At 34.7% G+C, this 16,798-nt stretch overlaps 1 protein-coding gene across 2 annotated transcripts in view; it reads right to left on the reverse strand.

Moving 5' to 3' along the window:
* The window catches only part of LOC106875684 (integrin beta-1), a 74,338-nt gene that overhangs the window by 5,408 nt on the left and 52,132 nt on the right, over window positions 1-16,798 (reverse strand). For both annotated transcript variants that reach the window (XM_089359163.1, XM_089359158.1), the window contains 6 exons: window positions 15,475-15,617; window positions 14,323-14,480; window positions 10,826-10,935; window positions 4,957-5,049; window positions 1,868-1,991; window positions 622-723 (listed from right to left, as the gene is read on the reverse strand). In XM_089359163.1, the coding sequence (XP_089215289.1) occupies window positions 622-723; window positions 1,868-1,991; window positions 4,957-5,049; window positions 10,826-10,935; window positions 14,323-14,480; window positions 15,475-15,617 (730 nt within the window). The remainder of the gene's footprint in view (window positions 1-621; window positions 724-1,867; window positions 1,992-4,956; window positions 5,050-10,825; window positions 10,936-14,322; window positions 14,481-15,474; window positions 15,618-16,798) is intronic.

The raw sequence follows: 16,798 nt of genomic DNA on the forward strand, positions 1-16,798 counted from the left end.
ATGCTGAGGCACCGCCTTGAAGAATCTTAACTGAATGAATCGCCCCCACTACTTATCTTCGTTTTCTAAAACCTGGTACTTTTGCTATTGATCTCATTTTGCCGAACCACGAATTATAACGGCGTAAACACACTAATACCGGTTGTCAAGCGGTGGTCACACACACACACACACACACACACACACACACACACACACACACACACACACACACACACAAACACACACATATATATATATGTGTGTGTGTAGACATACAAGACAGGCTTCTTTAAGTTTCCGTATACCAAATCCACTCACGAGGCTTTGGTTGGCCTGAGGTTATAGTAGAATACACTCTCCTAAGGTGCCACGCAGAAGGACTGAACACGGAATTATCTGGTTAGGAAGCAATCTTCTTACCTCACAGCCACCCGAACCCCATGTAGAAGATCTGTCATTGGTTGCTACATGAAGTGTCAAATGTCAACATAGCTTGCCTAAGTTCGAGTACTCTGAAGAGTATAGTTTGCTGAGCCATGAGTTCCATGATGCTAAATAGCCGATATACAATCCCCGAAGACGAAATCTACTATGGTTACTATTCGACCATAAGAGTTATAAGGTTTACCAAATACGTACTGTCCTTTTTACGAATTTTCAGAAACTCCTTTCCGTTTTCGTTCACACATTTGTATTCTATGACACACAGCTTATTCATGAGCTTGCATAGTTCACCAGTCACTGTGTTTGGAAAAAAATCGAATAGAGACAAAATTATATAGTTACATATTGTTTAGTGCAGAAACAATTTGTTGTCCGCTATACTTAGGGGAGCAAATGAAAAACTAAGCCCGTGAAATTGCACCGGTAACAAGAAAGAAAAAAAATAATCTTAATAAAAATTATTGACTTGGAATACAAAGGAAGAACGTTTTAAAAATATGACAAAATACCCAATTCCAGATAATATGAATTTAAATAATTTTACGGTTGTTGCTGTTACTGTTCAGCTTTAGTTCAGGCCTAATCCGGATCTATTATCAAAGAGATAATCAAGCCATAATCACTCCGTTTTCGTTGCAGTATTGTGTACCATTGATGACAATAATATATAACTGTTTTTTTTTTCATTTGGTAGGGGCTCACCTTGAGGGTCTTTTAACTAATATTCCTAGCAGGTCAAATAAACACACAGAAGCCTTCTCGTTCTTGCTGAGCTCCCATGTCCCTTGGCGTAGTTAAAAGAATAATGAAACATTTCACCAAACAATACGTACCCAGGACAATATTATCCTCTAATACTACGATGTTTGGCCGTTTATCTTCGTTCGATAGTCATGAAATGTTTGCAATTATGTAAGTGCCCACCCTAAGGTATTTTAAGTAACCTAAAATTTCCACTGAAATGTACTTCATAAATCCTTTAATTTGATATAAGTTAAAAACTGTTTGTATCATTGTAATATTCATATTGCTTGCCTTGTACACGTCAGTAATTACGTTAAAACTATACAGTTTGACTGTCAAACATACAACCCCCAGAATGAAATCCTTAGATTGAATATGATAAGCAGAAGGTAATATTGGTTTCAAATTTTGGCACGAGGCCAGCAATTTCGAGGGAGTGATTAAGTCGATTACATCGACTCCAATGTTCAACTGGTACTTATTTTATCAGACAAACTACTGCTAAACATTTTGCCCGGTGTGCTCGCGATTCTGCGAGCTCGCCGCTTTATATGGAGATAATATTCGAAACCGATAACATCAAGCTAATTCGAAATTGCGACAGTTCAATCATTAGACGTATGATTTTGAAATCATTTTACAATATGCTTTGCTTTATATTTTTCCGATGGCAGAATTAATTAATTGTAAGAAATACCTTTGTCTAAAGAGTCAACTTCTTCGAATTGCATATCTTTGCACTCGGTGTAACACATTGATACATTTTTGGATTTTGCACACAACATACAATCCAAATTGACTGGACACTTATTCAAACATATCTGTAAAGAATTTGATTAAAAGATTAATAAGAATTAATTCAGAAATCCCGTGATACGAAAAAAGAAACTTATTTTAGGCGACATATTAAGATCCATCAAAACATTTCAATCTATATTTCGGAAAGGTTAAACTATTTCATTGAATTGTTGAGTACATCTGGAAACTAGTAGGATGTGAAACTGATGGAATCTATCCCTATCCAACCAACAATTATGAAACCATTCTAGAGCAGCAACCTCATACAACAGCACATTCATTAGTTATGCTGTAATTCCTTACGACACAGTCCTTCATATTTTTATTCATGTTACAGCACTAATCAACGTTAGGTAAAAAAAAAAATCACTATACTTTAGCGTATATGTCTCCAATTATTACGTCTCACATGTCGTTACTAAATAGACTTGCTGCTATTAAACCATTACAATATGATGGACATAATATTATACAATCAGCGTTTTGCAATCATTTCAATGACACTTCATGTGACACAGCATCAGTGACTCAAGTTTTCATTCCAAGTCGGTTATTCTTCTTAAAATACATTATATGTTGCAGCCTCCCCATTTTGCTTATCTTCAAATGAATTTGCTGTACATATTGATGTTGCTGACCCACAACTCATTTCTGAGTAGATTTATGCAAAAGTTGTGATTATCTCATTTATGTTTCAGGACTATATCATTCTAAATATCCATTTCTCTTTTCCATTTTATGATAACAGGATGTGACTGAAGCGTGATTTCGATGTTAATAGAAGCGAATTAAATGACCGCATGAGGGTTTCCTCTCTTTTGGCCTGAACGCTTTGTAGATGATTGTTTTATATCTTCGTTTGGTTATGGTAGATGTAGAAGACTTATCTGCTGAGTGTAACATCGCGACATTACATCTAAAGTGAAGAGGGCTTGCGCCGAGTTACATTAAATATAGAATGTTGAAAATATTACAGTGGTTTTCTGAAGAGATTATATATAAAACAGAACAATCATAAACTCGTAAGTATAATCAGGTAGAATGCACCATATTTTCGCTAATAGTTTTAGGTGCATATATTGTTGCAGGTAGACATTAACACTGTCTCGGCGCTCACACACTTTCACCCAGCAGAATATCGAGGATGGGAGAATTGGAGAGAGAAAGTGCTCCAGCAGCCCTAAGCTGGTATTCAGTTTCAACAGAGTAAGTGCAGCAACGATAAATGAAGCGCCTTGCTGAAGGAAACATAGTACACCAAAAATCGAACATAAGACCTTATGTTATTGATACAAACACCCTGAAAACTACGCTACACCATTTTGCAGTTATATAGGGTCAGAATATTATTACAAAAAGTATATAACTGAATGTTCAGGTATGCATTCGCTACAAATATTAGTTTAATTTGGTGTGGCTAGAACTCAGAACACTGGATTTCCAAACAGACGATATTTTAAAAAATCTATAGAAACAACCCAATCTTCAACACAATAACCACACTAACATTACGTGAAGCTGATTTTACATAATAAGAATAAAATTTTTAAAAAAACACCCCAGATATATACAAAGAGAGAAAGTGTAGTTTTTCTCTTTACCAATCATTGTTTTAGTGGCGGTACATGGCCGAGTGCTTAGAGCAGCAGACTCGCGGTCGAGGGATCGCGGGTTCGAATCTCAGACAGTGCGATGTGTGTGTTTATGAATGAAACACCTAAGCATCACGCGGCTCCGGCAGAAGGTAATGGCGAACTTCTGCTGACTCTTTCGCCACAACATTCATTCACTCTTCCCTCCTGCGTCTAGCAGCTCACCTGCGACGGACTGGCGTCTCATCCAGGTGGGGAACCTATATTGCAATGAAACCGCGAAACCGGCCTTTATGAGTCAGGCTTGGCTCAAGAAGGAACAAAAAGCAACAATCATGGCTTTATTCTTATTTAAACGCAGTGCAGGACTGATCAAATAGAACTATGATAAAAAAATAAGTTCTAGGCTTGATTATCTTTTATTATCGGCTCCAGACTATATTATCTGATATGTCATATCATTCTTAAAATAAAAGTGAGATATTATTTTGAGTGTGATTTGACCACAATATTCAGCAGGCGGAGTTACAAGGTAGAGGATACTCCGACCTGTTTATAAATACCAAATGAATTTCCCTCAAATCTTATCCTACCAGTTGAAAACATCGAAGGAAACAACATATTGAATAGTATGGCCTTAGAAAGACTATTTTCGATTGGATGGCCACGACTGCAATGCCTTTGTTCATTTGTTTGTTCAGTGAGTTGATTTCTTGATGCGTTTTATTTCCCGCCTTACTTACTATGTTTTTTGACTATTATTGCATTAAAAGGATCTATTTTTTACATATAAACTTTTACTGCAGTTAAATGAGGGCGTAGGAGATTAATAAACGCTGTTGCTAAGACTGAGTCTCAGGAGAAATTTAAATACCAAATCTTCTATGACGAGATAATGACACTAATAATAAAACAAAGATAGCCTATTAAAAAACATAACCCTCATAATAATGTCGCAGATGAAGAGTAATTGTCATTAATGATATTAATGAATACTAATTGACACTAATGATACTAATGTGGAATAATTAGCTTTAATGGATAGAATTGTTCACTAAATGTATTAAAAACACACAAGGGAATCAAAATCAAATTTAAAGAAAACTGAAGATAACATATCTGCCATTATATTTTTAATACGAGTGCAGCGAACATTTGGTTAGCCTGAAAGACTACTCTTAAACTTAAAATGCTTGTAGTTTAGGAGCGAATGATCTTAATTCAAAAAAGAAGAATGTGATTTGAATGAGATTTAGTTGCAATTATGGCACATGTAACTGGATAGTGTCAATGAATGGTAGAGAATAAATTTAGATGATTTAATACAATTTGAACATGGAAATGTTAAACTCAAAAATTTTACTGACGCAAGAGTAAAAATATACAAGTGACTTACTGAAGGATTTTCACATGTCAGACCCGTGTAACCAGAGGTAGAATCACAGGTACACACACCGCATGAACAGTTTCCGCGATTATTACATATTGCCTGTCAATGAAAAATGACAAAGATTTGTAAAATGGTAGATATATATAAACTTACAGAGTACACTAGTCCACAGGGAATTTCAATCCCAGAACCTAAATCAGTGAGAGACCTGGGTATCGACATGAGTGATGATACCTCTTTCGAAGTGCACATTACCAGAATGGCAACAAAGTGCAGACGATTGGCTGGATGGATCCTGAGAACATTCAGAACCAGAGATAAGGAAACCATGATGATCCTCTGGAGGACATTCGTCCTCAGCCGCCTGGATTACTGCTCACAGCTGTGGTCACCCACCAGTCTGAAATTAACAGCAGACCTTGAAGCAATCCAGAGGAGATTCACAAAGAAGATTGTCTCTTTGCAACTGCTCAGCTACTGGGAAAGGCTGAAACAGCTAAGACTCTACTCCCTGGAGAGAAGGCGGGAGAGGTATGCAGTAATATACATCTGGAAGATCCTGGAAGGAATTGTGCCAAATTTTGGCATTGAAAGCTACACCAATGCCAGAACGGGACGACACTGCATAGTGCCAAAGATCCCAGCAATGCCATCGCGCTTCAGGTTCAGTTACTGCAACAGCTTGGGATTCAGGGGTCCACAGCTTTTTAATATTCTCCCAAAGAGCCTGAGGAATCTGCACAAAGTCGATGTAGGAGTTTTTAAATCAAAGCTGGACCTCTTCCTATCGAGAGTCCCAGATGAACCTACCTCGCGGCAGGAGGTGCAAATGAGGGTTGCTAAATCAAACTCCATTCTTCACCAAGTGCCACATATTGTAAGAGACTCCCTGTAATAACAGTGTAGCAACACGGTGGTGCATCAGCATGGCCGCAGCTCTAAGCTGAAACTTAAAAAAAAAAAAATATATATATATATATATATATGCATCTCTCTCTCTCTCTCTCTCTCTCTCTCTCTCTCTCTCTATATATATATATATATATATATATATATATATATATATATATATATATATATATATATATATATACACACATATATATATATACATATATATTTTATTTATTTATTTATTTATTTATGTTTCAGCCAAGTGGCTGTGGTCATGCTGGTGCACCACCGTGATTTTCACGTTCCTTGCATGGCTCTTCTCCCCAACCTGACATGGTCCAATCAAGAGTTTTGATGGCACATCTGGTGTATAAGAGAATTTGACATAGCTGCCCTAAACTGCGTCTCATTACGAGCCATTGGTTCGTCTGATATCGTGGAGAGGAAAGCGTCAAGTTTTGTCTTGAAGACCTCCGCATCCATGTCCTGCATGTCTCTCAAATGTTTTGGCAGGGCATTGAAGAGCTGAGGTCCTCTGAAACCGAGGCTGCTGCAGTATCTCGTTCTTATATGAGATGCAGTGGACGGTACCTTTGGCACCATGCAGTGGCGACCCGTGCGGGCATTCCTGTAGCACTTGATACCAAAGTTTGGCACCAGTCCTTCCAGTATTTTCCATATGTATATTATTACATATCTCTCCCGCCTGCGCTCCAGGGAGTAGAGACCTAGTGCCTTCAGTCGCTCCCTGTAGTTCATCTGTTGAACTGTGGCGATCTTTTTTGTATAGTGCCGCTGAATTGCCTCGAGTTCTGCTGTCCGCTTAACACTATGTGGTGACCACAACTGAGAGCAATAGTCTAGGCGGCTCAGAACAAATGTCTTCCACAGAGTCAACATGACTTTTCGATCCCTTGTACGGAATGTCCTCAGTATCCACCCTGCCAGTTGTCTGCACTTTGCTGTCATCTTGACAATGTGCATGTGAAATGATGCATCACTACACATGTTGATGCCCAGATCTCTTACTGTTTGTGGTTTTGGGATTGCAGTACCTCCAGGCCCTGTGTATGCCAGTTGGGAGGTACTTGTGGTCTTGTAGCGCAGTACTTGAAATTTCTTTGCATTGAACTGCATATTATTTTGCTCTGCCCACTCATATATTGCACTTAGGTCATTCTGCAGGCTTACAATATCATCAGGATTCTTTATTGCCTGAGATATCTTTGTGTCCTCAGCATAGCTAGTGACAGTGGCTCTCCGAGTGACCGTGGGCATGTCCAGAAGGGCCACTATGAACAGTAGTGGCCCCAGAACAGTTCCTTGTGGAACACCGCTCAATATTTGTGTTTCCCTAGATAGTTCTCCATTGGCTGCAACTGTCTGACTTCTATCATTCAGGAAGTCATGCAGCCACTCTCCTAATTTACCAGCTATGCCAAGGTTTCGCAGCTTGTGACATATCAAGCCATGATCAACTTTGTCAAAGGCTTTTATAAAGTCGAGATATATCACATCAACATTTGAGTGGTCAAGTAGCTGCTTCAGGACCCAGTCATAATGCTGCAAGAGCTGCGTGAGGCAGCTTCTACCTGGACGGAAACCATGCTGGGTCTCATTCAGCAAGTCATTTTCTTCTAGGAACGCAATCAATCTCCTTCTGACAATTCGTTCCATGACTTTGCTAATACGTGAAGTCAGAGAGATGGGCCTGTAGTTCCCAGCCTCTGCTCTGCTTCCACCTTTATGGATAGGACATATGGTGCCTTCCTTCAGCTTTTTGGGAAGTTTACCATTTGCAAGGAAACTCTGGAATAGTATCCGGAGTGGTCCTGCTAATTCTTGTTTACGCGACTTTAAGAGGACAGCTGGGAAACCATCGGGGCCAGTTGCCGAATTTGAGCTCATTTCATTTATGGCAGCTATCACATCCTCCTCCTCAATGTCGATGTAGGTAATGTATATATATATATATTTATATATACATCTATATATATTATACATATATATATATATATATATATATATATATATATATATATATATATATATATATATATATATATATATATATATATATATATATATATATATATATATATATATATGTATATATACATCTATATATATTATACATATTATACATATTATACATATATATATATATATATATATATATACATCTATATATATTATACATATTATACATATATATATATATATATGTATATATATACATCTATATATATTATACATATTATACATATATATATATATATATATATATATACATCTATATATATTATATATATTATACATATATATATATATATATATATATATATTTATATATATGTATATATACATCTATATATATTATACATATATATATATACATCTATATATATTATATATATACATCTATATATATTATATATATATATACATCTATATATATATATTATATATATATATACATCTATATATATTATATATAATATATATGTACATGTATATATATATATATATATATATATATATATATATATATATACATGTATATATATTATATATATATATATATATATATATATATATATATATATATATATATATATATATATATATATATATTATATTTCGTTTTTGGAGTCAAAACTATTGAAAAGGTTGCAAGACGCAACAAAATTTTAGGAAAATAAAAATAATAAGTCGAAATTTTAACGGTGAGTGTGTTAAATTTTAAGGCACGATAAGAAAATGACTCCGGAGACACAACAGAATATATATATTATATTATATATATATATACATCTATATATATATTATATATATATATATATATATATATATATATATATATATATATATATATATATATATATATATATTATATTATATATATATATATATTATATATATATACATCTATATATATGATATATATATTATATATATTATATATATACATCTATATATATTATATTAAGTCACTTAATTAATAAACCCCTTAGTTATTTAGTCCTTAAAAATACCTATCCATCTATTTACTTATCTAATTACTTTTAATGTTATATTTAAGAGATGTGGTGGAGTTAGGGATTTTACTTATTCCCTTCTCTCCCTTCGTTTTATTCCCGAAAGGGAAAAATTCGCAATTTTCCAACCGAAAGAAGGCGGCGTGCCGACAGGATTGTTAACACGCTGGACGAAATGCTTTGCGATATTTCGCCCGTCGCTCTGTTCTGAGTTCAAAATCCGCCAAGGTTGACTTTGCCTTTCATCCTTTCAGGGGCGATAAATTAAATACCAGTTGCGTACTGGGGTCGATCTAATCGACAACCTCCTCCCCCAGAATTCCAGGCTTTGTACATATAGTAGAAAAATGTTTCTACTGAAAGGCAAAAATGTATACATCACTAAAGTAAATAAGAACGCTAGTCAGCACCAGTATTGCGAGAAATAGGAGTTAAAACAATTCAGTCACAAGAAAGCACTTATCTTAATGGCTGATAAAGGAAGCAAGCTACCTACAGCATCCGGGCATAGGCAAATCACAGTGATTTCACATTTTTATTGATGGACATCAGTGACTCTCATCCAGCGCCAAGGGTTGAACTCAACTCGCCTTGTCAGTTTATACGACTACCATGGAAATCACACGCTGATTTCATAAATCGGTTGTAAAATTGCGATTAAGCCACCCTTATAATACACACACACACACACACACACACACACACACACACACACACACACACACACACACAAATATATATATATAAGTATGAGGGTAAAAAATTTAAATAATCTATTTTCAGTGGTTCGCATGCTTAATAAAACTCATAAGACATAAGATATTTTTTATATGTAAGAATGTATAAAGATTTATACACGGAGAGAAGACGCTTGACAAGACTTCTTACATGCTAAGGAGGGCAGTTAAACTCAAACCTCGAAAAGAAGGAGTTCGTAAGGCACGCTACTAATAGGCACTAGAGTGAATAAAAAATTAGTTGATCCTATACTTGAGTGAAAGGTGAAGAAGAGAAAGTCAAAGAGAGAGAAAAATATCGAGTATAGGATTAACTAATTTTTATTCCCTCTAGTGCCTTAAGAATTACATTTTTTTCGTGGTTTGGGTTTAACTTCCCTTTTTAGCATGTAAGATGTCTTGTCAAGGACTCTACACACTCTTATATACACACACTTCTTACTACAACTCTCCTCTTATAGATGTAATAATCCATTCCTCTACTATTACCGTCTCCGATGAAGGGATACATTGGATTTTCCCTGAAACAGGTGTAAGACTTTATCCATAAAATATATTTCTAACTTTGCCATTGGTATCTTTATCCTTTTCTCTCTTTATACATACACACGCTAATACACGACCTATGTTATATTCCCCATCCATATTTATACAACGAAAAGGGCAAAACTAGTCGGTATACAGCACTTACTCGCTATTACCTGTATCTTTGAGTTTGGTTGAATCCAATACCCTTCATAACCTTATATATATATATATATATATATATATATATATATATATATATATATATATATATATATATATATATATATATATATATATGTATGTATGCATGTATATACACAACGGCCATCTTTCATTTTCCGTCTACCAAATCCATTCATAGTTCACAAAGCTGTAGTAAAAGACACTTGCCCAAAGGTCATGCAGTGGGACTGAACCTAAAACCAAGTAATTGGGAAGCAATAATTTTACCTCGTAGCCACACATACATATATAGTTCATACATACACACACACACACACACACACACACACACACACACACACACACACACAAACATATGTATGTGAGAGTGTTTGTATGTGTGTGTTGTGTGTGTAAGCGTATTAGAGCTGTCTCTAAAACGCATTTTTGAACGAATTTACAATGTGAAGTTTGCAGAAGCTGAAAGAAAATGGATATCTTAATTGTATAACTCACATTGTTTTCACCTAAGCAGGAGTCGTTTGTTATTGGGCAGCTGCAGTCATCTCCGGTATAATTGGATGTGCAGACACATTTTCCACAGACGCATGAACCCCGCGAAGGTCCTAATTATATAAAAAAAAACTGTTAAGTTTATGACTTTTCTTTAAATCTCTGTGTTAGTTCTTACGTTAGCATTTCATACATCTTCAATTGAACTATCCTGTATTTACAGAGCAACATATTTCATAAATACATTAAATGTTAGGGGAGAAAAAGATACAATTGTTATGGATAATACAATTGTTATGGTTAAGCTCTGTTGATGTTAAAAGAGAAATTATACAGGTTACATGAACTCTCACATATCAAAGAATTGACGATTAGATGAATATCAATTATAAAATGTACATATCTTAAATAATTTGTAAAGCAATTTATGATAGGAAAATATCCAAATTCTCATAACTGCACAAAAATACAGATTTAGCTAACTGCATTATATGGCTGGTACTAAATTGATTCTAGACATATATGCAATTCAGAAGGTTGTGAAACAACAAAAACTAAATATTAAATCTGGCTTTTATTGGGTTTTTTTCCTTTTTGATACAGCATTTCTTACGTAAATTTTTGGAATTTATCTGGAGTGAGAAATCTTAAAGTAAAAAAGAATGATGTTTATTGAATTAAATGAGAAATATTATCAGATGAAGAGTATCACTAATCCGTTTTCGTGAATGTCACGAATCATTAAAACATTTTATTATCATGTTTCAAACTCATTATCATTTTCCATCAGATATCTTAGTATATAAAAGGTACTTAGGGGCGGTGTTGGAGCCATCGAAACGTATGGCTTGTCATGGAAATTTTAAACTAGAGAAAGCCCATCCCTCGCTACGTTTGAACATAACCGATTTCTTTAAGCGAGAAAGTGAAACGGAAGAGAATAACAGAAATAATAATAATAATAATAATAATAATAATAATAATAATAATAATAACAGGCAGTGGCTCGATTATAAGAAAGCGTATGATATAGTCCCTCATTCTTGGATTTTAAAGTCTTGAGCTGGTAAAGTTGTCTGATAACATATCAAATTTTATTAGGAGATCAAAGAAAAACTGGAATACAGAGTTAATTTCATGGGGAAAATGTTGGGCGACGGTTAACATCAAGAGAGGCATATTTCATCATTGCTGTTCGTGATCTGTATGATACCCCTCACACAGATATTACGGAAAGTGGCATCGGAGAACACCTATAAAATGGAGGAAAATTAAATCATCTGTCACACATGGATGATTTAAAGATCTTTAGAAAGACCGAACGTGAAATAAATGACCTAGTTTCAATATTGCAGATATTCAGTAAGGATATCGGAATGGAATTTGGGACTAAAATTGTTGTATGCTTATAATACAAAGAGGAAAAGTAGTGTCGTCTGATGGTGTACAACTACCCAACGGCGAGAAAATCAAGGATATTGAGACTAATGGATATAAATATCACGGAAAGTGAAATGAAGGAAAGCTTCAGGCGAGAATATCTCAGAAAAACCAAGTTAAATATGGGAAGTAAACTTGTCGCAGTTAGAAATAACAATATAATACCTATCAAAAATGTGATGAACCCACAAACATTTAAGAAACAAGATAAAGAAAAACGAGTAAACAACTGGAAAATGAAACCACTGCATGGGCAATCGAAGGAAAAGACAAGACAAACACTTGGGGATGGCTAAGAAAAAGTGATCTGAAAAGATGCACTGAGGCATTGATATGCAGCACCCAGGAACAAGCTCTGGGAACCAATTACCAAGTTCCAAATAGATCAGAGTAGCGAATCGCCCCTTTGTTGGATGTGTGGCAGCAGAAACAAAACAAGCTCACATATTGTGAGTGAGTGTAGCAAGCTGACCCTAAAGCACTACAAAAGGAGGCACGATAACGTGGCTAAGTTCGTCCACTGCAGGCTATGTGAAAAGTACGGCCTGAACAGTGCACGGAAATGGTACGAACATGAACCAGAACGAGTCACCGAAAATAAGGAACATAGGATACTGCGGGATTTTACAATCCAATGTGACTCCCAAATCGAGGTAGGAGACCAGATATTGTTATGGTAGATGAAGGAAAAACGGAAACCAAGATCGTAGCTATTGCAATACCCAGAGATGCACGAATAAGTGACAAAGAACTAGAAAATATTGAAAAGTACAGACTACTAAAAGATGAAATCGCAAGAATGTGAACTATGTGGAGAGTGATTGTCATTCCAGTAGTTGTAGGGGCACGCGGAGCACTAACAGCCAAATTCGAGAAATATGTCAAAGAAATCGGAATTGACATGAGAGTAGAGCAAGCCCCAAAAAACTGTTCTCTTGGGGACGGCTAACATTTTGAGACTGATACTTGAATGTTGAATGTCTCTCACGATAATTAAGAACGAAAAATCAAAGCTCCTAATGAGCAAAAAGCAACCTTGTGAGACCTCTGATAGGAGACTGCTGTCCGCTCTCACAGAATCTACCAGAACAATCGAGACCGAACGTTCTGAGAAGTAAAACAATAATAATCCTTTCTGCTGTAAGCATAAGGCCTGAAATTTTGGGGGAGGGGGTCTAGTCGATTGCATCGACCCCAGTGTTTCCCTGGTACTTATTTTATCGACCCCAAAAGGTTGAAAGGCAAAGTTGACATCGGCGGAAGTTGAACTCAAAACGTAGCGACAGGCGAAATTCAGCTAAGCATTTCGTCCAGCGTGCTAACGATTCTGCTATCTTACCGTCTTAATAATAATAATGATAATAATAATAATAATAACAGCAAATAATAATAATAATGTTAAAGAAGTGATTTTAAATTCTCAATCGCAGGATAATGCTAATAATATAGCCTGAACAGGATAAACTACTCCTATTTTGCAGAAAAAAGGGTTGGCGGTTAGCTAACCTCCAACACTTTTTTCTTCAAAATAGGGGTAGTTTATCCTGTTGAGGCTATATTATTAGCATTATTCTGCGATTGAGAATTTAAAATCATTTCTTTAACTTTCTAAGACATCTCAACGCTTCTAAAAGCAAACTTCGTTGGTTGTTTACGTTTGTCGTAATTTGAATTTAATAATAATAATATATATAGGACTGAGTTAACTCCTCCAGAAGATATAGAAGCAAAAATAGAACAGTGCCATTGTTATCAAGTGAACGATAATTCGACATCACGTGTGTCTTCCACAGGTTCAAAAAATAAACGTGTCAATCTACTTCATTTTGGATAATATATATAGGACACGAGGTACAAGTCCGGGCAAAGTTGTTTATGGAAGACCAGTAGACATCTGTGCATACCAGCCTCCCCTCTCCATGCCACCGATGTTATCCAACAGAAAGGGAAAGGCCGTTACAGCTTGGCATCAGTGAAATTGTTTGAAATTATTTGTGTATTAAAGATATACAGAAAAAGCAGTCGGACAAAGTTAGGCAAACAACATTCTTATGAGTTACCTCCACACAATCTCCGGTTGAAAAGTGGGCAGGAGAAGTCATCGCACTCACAAAATTTTCCCCGGTAGAAATTCATTTGGTTGGATGATTTCCCATTACACAGACACTTGCCACAAGTACATTTTCCTCGGTTACTACAAATTTCGCTGTTCTTATCCCTGTGTTAAAATAAAGAAAGGGTTGCGAAGATAATTTGGAGATTATAATTTGAAATAAAATAATATTGGTTTATTTACATCAATTAAATTCAACAAAACGGATGGTCTGTGTTTAGTTGGAAGTAAAAAGTATATGTGGTGGTTTTGGTGACCATTAGTGTACACACCATTAAATCGACTTCAGTATTTGACTGGTTTTATTTTTCTATGATTGATGAAAGGCAAATTAGATGCGGCTATATCAGAGCATATTTTCCAACATTCCACCGAATCTGTCAATCTTCTAACCTTACTGGATATATGGTATAAATTATGATATGCAATTGATTCATTTGATTGGAAGTTTTCCGATTACACAGACACTTTTCCTCGGTTACTACAAACTCCGCTGTTGTTATCCATGTGTTAAATATTCTGTTCTACTCTAGGCGCAAGGCCCGAAATTTTTGGGGAGGGGACCAGTCAATTAGATCGATCTCAGTGTACAACTGGTACTTAATTTATCGACCCAGTAAGGATGAAAGGCAAAGTCGACCTCGGTAGCATTTGAACCCTAAGCCAGCAGGGTGGCATCATACGAAAGTTAAAGCGATGCAAAATGCATTGGGACCAACGATACATAACAACATCCGATAGTCTTGACAACATCGTGATTTTGTAATACTGATATATATACATATATATATATATATATATATATATATATATATATATATATATATATATATATATATATATATATATATACATATATATATATACATATATATATATATATATATATATATATATATATATATATATATATATATATATATATATATATATATATATATATATATATATATATATATATATATATATATATAATTTATATTTCAAATTATACATTTAGTAATATATATTGCTGAAAAAAATTTTTTAAGGTCAGTATTTCGGAAAAGCGAGTTAAAGAAAAAACTACCAATAATGGTCACGAAATATATTTATATACATTTTGCATTTCTCTGTACTGTTTCCGGCATTCAATCTCTCTTCTTCTGTACATTCACAAACACTTCCAGTAAAGCCTGCGTTACAAATACAATCACCACACTTTTCTGTTCCTCTGTCATTGCATTGAGAACTGTTAAATATCTGTAAATAGAAGATATCACGATTATCATGTTCATTTATATCAGCCAGTCTTTGGTGAATGGCCTTTGGTAAATCTTGGGACATCCTTGAATTTTTCTGTATTTTGCTATGGGATTGATGAAGATGTGGGCTGTTATTTCTAGCAGATGAGGCAAAAAAACTTTGCAGCACCTCTGTTGGACGAAGCTCCAACGAATTAGAGAAGTGTATATTGAAAACAATTGCCATTATATTTCAGAAGTTGTAAACCCATGTGAAGGGGCGGTTATTTGTGGAAGTCATACTTGGACTACGTAGGCACCATATTCAGCTTTTGATTAATTAGGTAAATTTTTATTCAGTTATCAAATCTTAACTCTCATTAGGTGTAATATATAGGATATACAGTAATCCCTCGACTATCGCGGGTGTAACGTTCCAAAGCCTAACGCGATAGGCGAAAATTCGCGAAGTAAAAACAGTACTGTACTGTATATATTTTTTCATCATTTTTATAATTTGTATATATTTATTTTATTTCAAATGCAAAACTATTACATACACTCGCCTCGCGAGCTTCGTTTTCCATACAGTATGTGCGATTTTTTGTTTACTCATCTACAGTACACTACGTATTTTCTTTTAATATATTTTAATTAATGTATTATACAGTGCAGTACTGTACTGTACTTTTATTTATTAATTTATCAACTTTTAGGCGTGATAATGCCTATTTTACCGCATATATGATTAGAATCTAAAAAAAATATAAATATCTATCAACCGCAGACACCCGCGATATACTGAGGAGTACGCGATATAAATTTACATATATTAGTCAGAAAAATCCACGATGTACTGAGGACGCGATAGGTGAACCGCGATATGGCGAGGGATAAATGTAAACAAATTGCTGACCAGCTTAGCATCAATTATCTTAATTTCAATGGGGTTCAACTATGCACATTCAATAAATTCATATAAAAATTATATATTCTTAATCAATTTTAAATAATTTTATTTCTAATTAATTATTTTTAATTTCATATATAACTACCGATATTATCAAGTGAAAAAAAATTAATATTCTGCTTATTACCTCCCCTTTTATCTTTAGTAACAATTTTTTAATAACTTACATGTTACTTTCAATATATATTTGTGAAATTATGAATATATAACATTTTCATGAAGAGATTCTT

The sequence above is a fragment of the Octopus bimaculoides genome, chromosome 1 (assembly GCF_046866305.1).
Source record: "Octopus bimaculoides isolate indiv1 chromosome 1, ASM4686630v1, whole genome shotgun sequence".
Lineage (NCBI taxonomy): Eukaryota > Metazoa > Mollusca > Cephalopoda > Octopoda > Octopodidae > Octopus > Octopus bimaculoides.